Source organism: Nelumbo lutea, chromosome 3 (genome assembly GCF_056320005.1).
Source record: "Nelumbo lutea isolate HS-2025 chromosome 3, American lotus-T2T, whole genome shotgun sequence".
Taxonomy (NCBI): Eukaryota; Viridiplantae; Streptophyta; class Magnoliopsida; order Proteales; family Nelumbonaceae; genus Nelumbo; species Nelumbo lutea.
The window spans coordinates 36779701-36786767 of record NC_142686.1 but is presented as its reverse complement, the minus strand read 5'-3'; the positions used below and the strand labels follow the sequence as shown (position 1 = coordinate 36786767).

Below are 7067 nucleotides of genomic sequence, written 5' to 3'. Positions count from 1 at the left end.
CAGTTAAGAGCTCGGCCTTCGGATCAAATATTATCAAGCTTTAGCAATGGCCTCCCTCCCTAATGACTTGAAATCGAAGATATAGCCATGCTGCTCCAGGTACCGGTGTTAACCACTAAACATGATCCTGCACTTGAACCCAATGGAAAGAAATGTTGCCGTAGATGTTAACGCTGAAAGGTTGATCTCTTTACTTGTTGGTTTATGCCTGAGACCTCTGTTACATGGGAGGAAGGAAGAAAGAAGAAGAGAGAGAGAAGGGGAAAAAGGGATGCCAAAATTGTCAGTGTGTTTCAGATCAAAATGAATAAAATGGAGAAGAGAGTGGAAATCATCGCTTTCATAGGTTTGCAACAGTGGTGACGGTGGCTTCATTGACATTCCACTGTGTGCGAAGGAGGTGAAGAGAGAAAGACAGAGAGACCGAGGAGAAAGAATTTCTATCAAATGAATTTAATAGAAGGATAAAATTGACATTTCAGCTTTTCCATCAATATTTAAGGACAATGATAATTTTTTCAAACAATAAGATAGCATTAGAATATAGTAAAACAGTAAGGTATACTAATCAATTAACTAAACTATAACCATAGTTTAGACTGTGTTTGAAATCGATGCAAATGGAGTGTAAATCATGGTTTAGGGTAAATTTATACTCCGATTCACACAAATGAGAGATTAATGCATATTTAAATTAATAATAAGATATAAAAATGAATCAATAAAAAAGAAGTAAAAAATTGCATTCAAATAAGCTTTTGATAAAAGAAAAAGTATGTACTTTATTAGAATTCATGTTTATAGCTAAAATTTTGTTTGATAAAAAGATAAATTTGCAAGTACAAAATTAACCCAATTTTATGATTTATATAAATTATTTTATGTTCTACTTATTTACATTCACACTTATTTGCATCGTTTCCCGAAAGACGAGAGGAATTCTAATAAATAACGGGTTTGGGCAACTCCGAGAGTTATTCGCCCTTCGGACAAAGGTTATATTCGTCAAAAAGATATGTCCAATTTGTACATCGCCTATCATCTCATCGCTCGTGTCTGGATTCTGTAATACATTTTTCCAGTAAGTTTTATTTACTAGACTAGAGTTCGTCTTTTTCCAGAATCGCATTTCGATTGGGTTTCTCTTTCATTTCATTTGCATTTACATCTACATTTCATTTTTAAGCCGAATCCATTACTCCTTTCCTAGCCTCAGCCCTTCCTCTCTCACCGCTGTTGCCACTGAGTACCATCTGCGCCTCTCTCGTTCGCGTTTCCTCTCCTCCGCCAACGCGAAGTAGGAAGCGTTCTGCCGTCTTCTAAAGGCAAGCTTTCTTCATCATCTCCTTCAACGGTTCTCTTTTTCGCTCTCTTTATTTCCATAGCTCAATATCCAGCTGATCTGTTCAGATCTAGGGTTTCATGCTTAAATAGAACTTGATCATGATTGATCTGTAATTGAGTCTGTCCTAGCGATATCTTTAGGTTCGATCGCCCATATTAGGGTATTGCCTCTCGTCATTGGTCTAGTTTCATTCAAGATCGGGTTGGGATTTGTGAAACTGAGAAGCATGATGCTTTAGCTTGATGTTCTCTATATACTGATCGATCAGCATGGAGTGGTTTATGTGGTTAACGTGTTTGTGGATCTGTGATATCTCATCGTCGATGTTTTCTATTAGTTTCTGTGTTGTTTTGAGTTTGAATTTGATGTTTTTCTGAAATTGGAATTGGTATTTGTCATACAAGGAAGGGCTATTCTTTACAAGTTGCGGATCGATCGTTTTATTGGCATCTCTTCTCCTTATTGTATTCGGTTTCCATTAGATCCATTTTAATTTGTGGATTTAAAGGCTCGAATTCTTCTTCATTTTCGCTCCAAGGTGTTTATGGGTGCATACTCTACAATATGATTTAACCATTTTAGACAGTTATCGAGTAAGCTCTACTTTGAAATTGAGAACTCTCGATTAAGTTCTGCTAATTTGAGTTTTAACTGTGAATTCACTTTTATATATTTGCCCGGTTAGTTTGGGTTCTCCCCACAGTTGAGATGTATCCACTGAAATTGGTTGTAGAGGGTCCACGGCTCTAAGGCTGGGTTTTCAGTCCCCTCCCTTCCAGTTCCCCTACCCTCCACATGATATTCTAAACTCATCTCCATGGCATTTTTGCATCTTTGTATATTTTGGTGATGGTAGTGTTTGGGGTCTGAAGTTGGTTGTACACCCATTTGAATCCATATTTATCTTTCTAAGATGTTACCGTCAACTTATTGGTTTATGGATTAAGAGTATTGCTAGAATGCCAATATAACAAATTTAGGTTGGCTGAAGCTGTAGGTTGCTGTCCAAGTTTTACGGACCAAAAGTAAAATCCTTGTCTCTTTGGTTTAATTTGTTGGAATTGTTCACAGTTACTTATTCTACAGGACAAATTATTGTGAATGATTGCAGTTAGTGTTAGTGATGGAAATTCAGTTTTGTGAGATCTATTTTAGTATTTACATTCCTATTTCTCATTAAATATCAGTTCAAATGTGGTAAAGTAAAACCTTGATGCCCATAAATGTTTAGTGGTTCAACAAAATGTATTTCTATTGATGTATGCTTTCAAATTTCGTTCCTTTTGGAAATGATATCTCTTTGAATTTTTAGCTTTCTTTTGTGATGGTGCTGTTTCCATCAACATCCTCCTTGATTATTTTCTTTCAGATTCTAGATCACATTAAGTGGTCAGACCCTTCCACTTTAGGCCTTTAGCCCTTCATATAAATATTGCGTATCTGTTCAATTTCTTTATGATATTGTTCTTGCATTTAGATCTTCAAGTTTGAGCCAAGATTCTTCAACATTGGGATTTGGGTTATTCTGAGTGTATCTTGTTTGCTTTCTCATTTTTAGGATTGTGACATTTAAATCCATTTGCATAATTTTGGTTATTCTCTATCTGTTATTATGATTTCATTATGAACTATATACACATTCGGGGTGCATTGTTTCGAAACCATTTGTTGTGGTCTGATCCTATCATGGAATTGCTATAAAACAGCATGATCTCTACCCATACAGCATCTTCTTGTGAAACTATTTGTTAGAAACTGATGATGCCAATTGTCTGGTTGGGGAAATTGTTTGCTTTTGGCTTAGACATTCTATCAAGGATCATGTTAGGGGGCAAAGAAGACATGGTTGTGTTCTCTTTGCTGAATCTTACAAGTCTGTAGTGGTTGAACATCTTGTTTGTGCTATCATGCACCATACAGTCTCATATCATTTTTTTCTATAAGGGGTAAGTCTCATATGCAATAAGCTGCATTGGTTTGTGATGTGTGACACATGCACTGATGCACAAATATACCATGCGCCACATCTGTCATCATAATGTCCTGTTTACTCATGATTTTCTCAGATAATAAGCATATTATATAATACTTAATACGTGTACTCATATTTCATGCTTAGGAGCTGTAGTAACTTCATATTCCTATTCCTAGAAGATGATTCTGATGCTGTGGAACAGAAATGTCTTCTTTTAAAGACCACACTTAGTGCCTCAACTTTTTTTGTTGATTTAACATTTGAATGTTATCAGTGATACTGATAGTTGAAAAGGGTATTTCTTTGTTTTATATGTAATCTTGGTGCTAGTGAAGCTACAATTTTGAACTAATTTTTCTTAACTGCATTAGAACATGAGATAGCCTCCAAGGCATCATGTCATTCTTTCTGAAATCCATGCAGTTGAATTCCCTTCCATTTATTGAATAAAATCCTTTTTTCAATCAGTAATCTTGGTGTGTGCCAGAAAACTAATGAAACTATGTGAATTCATTAAAACTAATATAACTTGCAATCCTGGGCACAACTTATGTTCTCATGCTTGTTGGCCTTCCAAGCTTGTAGGATGTGTTAAAACTATACAATAATCGGGGAATTGTAAAACTAGTTATGCTACTTTTCCCATTTATCTTTGCCTTTAAGTGCCTTGCCTATGGCCAGGCACACGCACATCCCCTTTGAAAAGGTGCTTGGTGTGCTCTGAGCCTCTGCACAGCTGTGCACTTTTTTCAAGCATAGTTGCTGGGCCTGGGTTTTGCCCCTAACCGAGCCCCTTGAGGCTAGCCAAACAATGCCATGCAGGGGTTCAAAAACATTGTTTGTATTTGGGCATTGGGAACCCCTCTCTTCCCATTTAAATAAGATGGCATGTTTTGTCCTTGAGAGTTCTATTTTCATTTGGTTAAATGGGGATGGCATCATTCATGTATTTTGAAGCAAGAGTGACTTCAAGTAGTGTCCTATATTTTGTAAAAATTTGCAATCAGGTCCTTGAATCTGTCTCTCATATGTAACACCTCCATCTCTTGTTGTGTTGTTGTGCTCAGCTTTGTGGTTCTCTCTGTTAACTATTTCATACAAAATCTGACAGTATTAAATGCATTATATCATTACAGACTCAATATAAAACATGGCAGATTCCGAGGATATTCAACCTCTTGTTTGTGACAATGGAACTGGTATGGTTAAGGTGAGAACAGTTGCTAGTTGCTACAAAGCACTGAATAAAAAATTCCCATCTGCAGAAATATATAATGCATCATGATCATTTTATTTCCATCTTCTATGTTCAACAGGCTGGCTTTGCAGGGGATGATGCTCCAAGGGCTGTGTTCCCTAGTATTGTTGGTCGACCAAGGCACACTGGTGTTATGGTTGGGATGGGGCAGAAGGATGCATATGTTGGTGATGAGGCACAATCCAAGAGGGGTATCCTCACACTGAAATACCCTATTGAGCATGGTATTGTTAGTAACTGGGATGATATGGAAAAGATATGGCATCATACCTTTTACAATGAGCTCCGTGTAGCTCCTGAAGAACATCCCGTTCTCCTAACTGAAGCCCCTCTCAACCCCAAGGCTAACAGGGAGAAGATGACACAGATCATGTTTGAAACTTTTAATGTTCCAGCCATGTATGTTGCCATACAAGCTGTGCTTTCCCTTTATGCAAGTGGCCGTACCACAGGTTTGTAAAATAGACAGACAAAGAAAATGATGAATATTTTTAATGCCCACCTATGATACAAACAAGATGATGAATGATGATCATCGAGAAAAACAAACTATAACCAAGTAATTTTTATCATTTTATTGATGGTGTTTCCCCATAGGTATTGTGCTGGATTCCGGTGATGGAGTTAGTCATACGGTCCCTATTTATGAGGGTTATGCACTTCCCCATGCCATCCTCCGACTTGATCTTGCTGGTCGTGATTTAACTGATTGTTTGATGAAGATTTTGACTGAGAGGGGGTACTCCTTTACCACAACTGCTGAACGGGAAATCGTTCGTGATATAAAGGAGAAGCTTGCCTATGTGGCTCTTGATTATGAACAGGAGCTTGAGACTGCAAAGAGCAGCTCGTCAATTGAGAAGAGCTATGAGCTGCCTGATGGTCAGGTCATCACAATTGGGGCAGAGCGTTTCCGCTGCCCAGAGGTGCTATTCCAACCTTCACTCATAGGGATGGAAGCTGCTGGAATTCATGAGACCACCTATAACTCAATCATGAAGTGTGATGTAGATATCAGGAAAGATTTGTATGGAAATATTGTCCTTAGTGGTGGGTCGACCATGTTTCCTGGCATTGCTGATCGTATGAGCAGGGAAATCACAGCTCTAGCACCGAGCAGCATGAAGATCAAGGTGGTGGCACCACCTGAAAGGAAGTACAGTGTCTGGATTGGAGGATCTATCCTGGCCTCCCTGAGCACCTTCCAGCAGGTAAATGATAAGATGGTCCTCCTTGGATGCCATTTTTTTGGGTATCTGGTACATTGCATTCATTTGATGCTGGCATGATATGGTAACGATTAGCTTGGAAAGCCATTTAAAATTGCTATTACTTAAAATTGTCTCACAAGACAAGTAATAGAGGAAGCAATCCACCTCCTTCGTCAAGTTGGTGTGGTGCATTATCTTTTAGGGGTCAGCGGGTATTGAGTCCTCAACATTGTGTTCCTAGTAGTTGGGTGATACTGTTTAATGACCTACTCCATCCGGCGGGTGGTCTACTACCCGTTCTGGTTTGAGCTAAACTGTGACCATGCAACTTAAAAGAGGGGAAATTGAAAGAAACAACTAAGACGAGGTAATCTCTAATTATATAAAGATACTGTGTCAATGTTATATTCCACTCCAACTGGGTGGATTCTTGAGGTAGAGTTTAATTTACGCCTTAAATATATCTCGGTGGATTTCTTAAATGCTGAATGCTTTATTCTTTGTGATGAATCAACGGTTGGGTTCTTCATGTTGACATTTTGGTTCTCTTTGGATTTTGTGCAGATGTGGATATCAAAGGGAGAATACGACGAGTCTGGGCCATCCATTGTTCACAGGAAGTGCTTCTAGAATAGAAGGGCTCTTTTTTTATTATTTTTCCCCGTTTTGCTTGTGTTTTTGTATTTTCTGGTTTAAGTTACCTGGTTGTCGAACGCGGGATCGATCCTTATGGTTTGGTTGTTATTGTGTTTGATATTTTTTCTTCACAAGTAACTTATATGTTTTGGCCTCTACAAAATTACTAGATGTATGTGTTTGTGATTATATATGTAGTTTGAATTTTAATTGCCATAGTCGTGTTGTTTCCTAGTTTGAGCGCTCAGTTAATTGGGGCCTTAGAATATATTCATGGATGCCTATTTTCGCATTCTCCATTAGATTAATCTTTACTCTGATCAGCAGTGGCTTATAGTTAATTCATAATTATTGAGAAAGTATTGGATTGCATATTTTTCTTTGATAGATATTGAAGGATTGGAACTGGAATAACTACAGCCATCCAATTCTAGACAAAATAAACTGCATGTGCAAATCTAGTCCAGAACTGCTAAGTGTGGATTGATGACTGAACTTATGGCGTCTAAAAATTCTAATGAATAATTCTGATCCTAGTGAAACGCGGTGGATTGACTTGCATGGGGTTACATGTCCATATTTGATCTTCAGTCCATAATTGTTTTACAAGGTTGATGCTTTATGGTATAATGTTGTTCTTGG

The 7067-nt window shown here is 37.8% G+C and overlaps 1 protein-coding gene across 1 annotated transcript; it reads left to right on the top strand.

The window, feature by feature from the left end:
* The first annotated feature begins 1208 nt into the window (after window positions 1-1208).
* Window positions 1209-6641, top strand: LOC148864248 (actin-3). Its single transcript, XM_088977888.1, has 5 exons — window positions 1209-1325; window positions 4457-4530; window positions 4637-5030; window positions 5176-5789; window positions 6354-6641. Exons 2-5 carry the CDS (start codon window positions 4471-4473, stop codon window positions 6417-6419), a joined length of 1134 nt encoding a protein of 377 aa, XP_088834014.1. The 5' UTR covers window positions 1209-1325; window positions 4457-4470; the 3' UTR covers window positions 6420-6641.
* The last annotated feature ends 426 nt before the right edge of the window (window positions 6642-7067 follow it).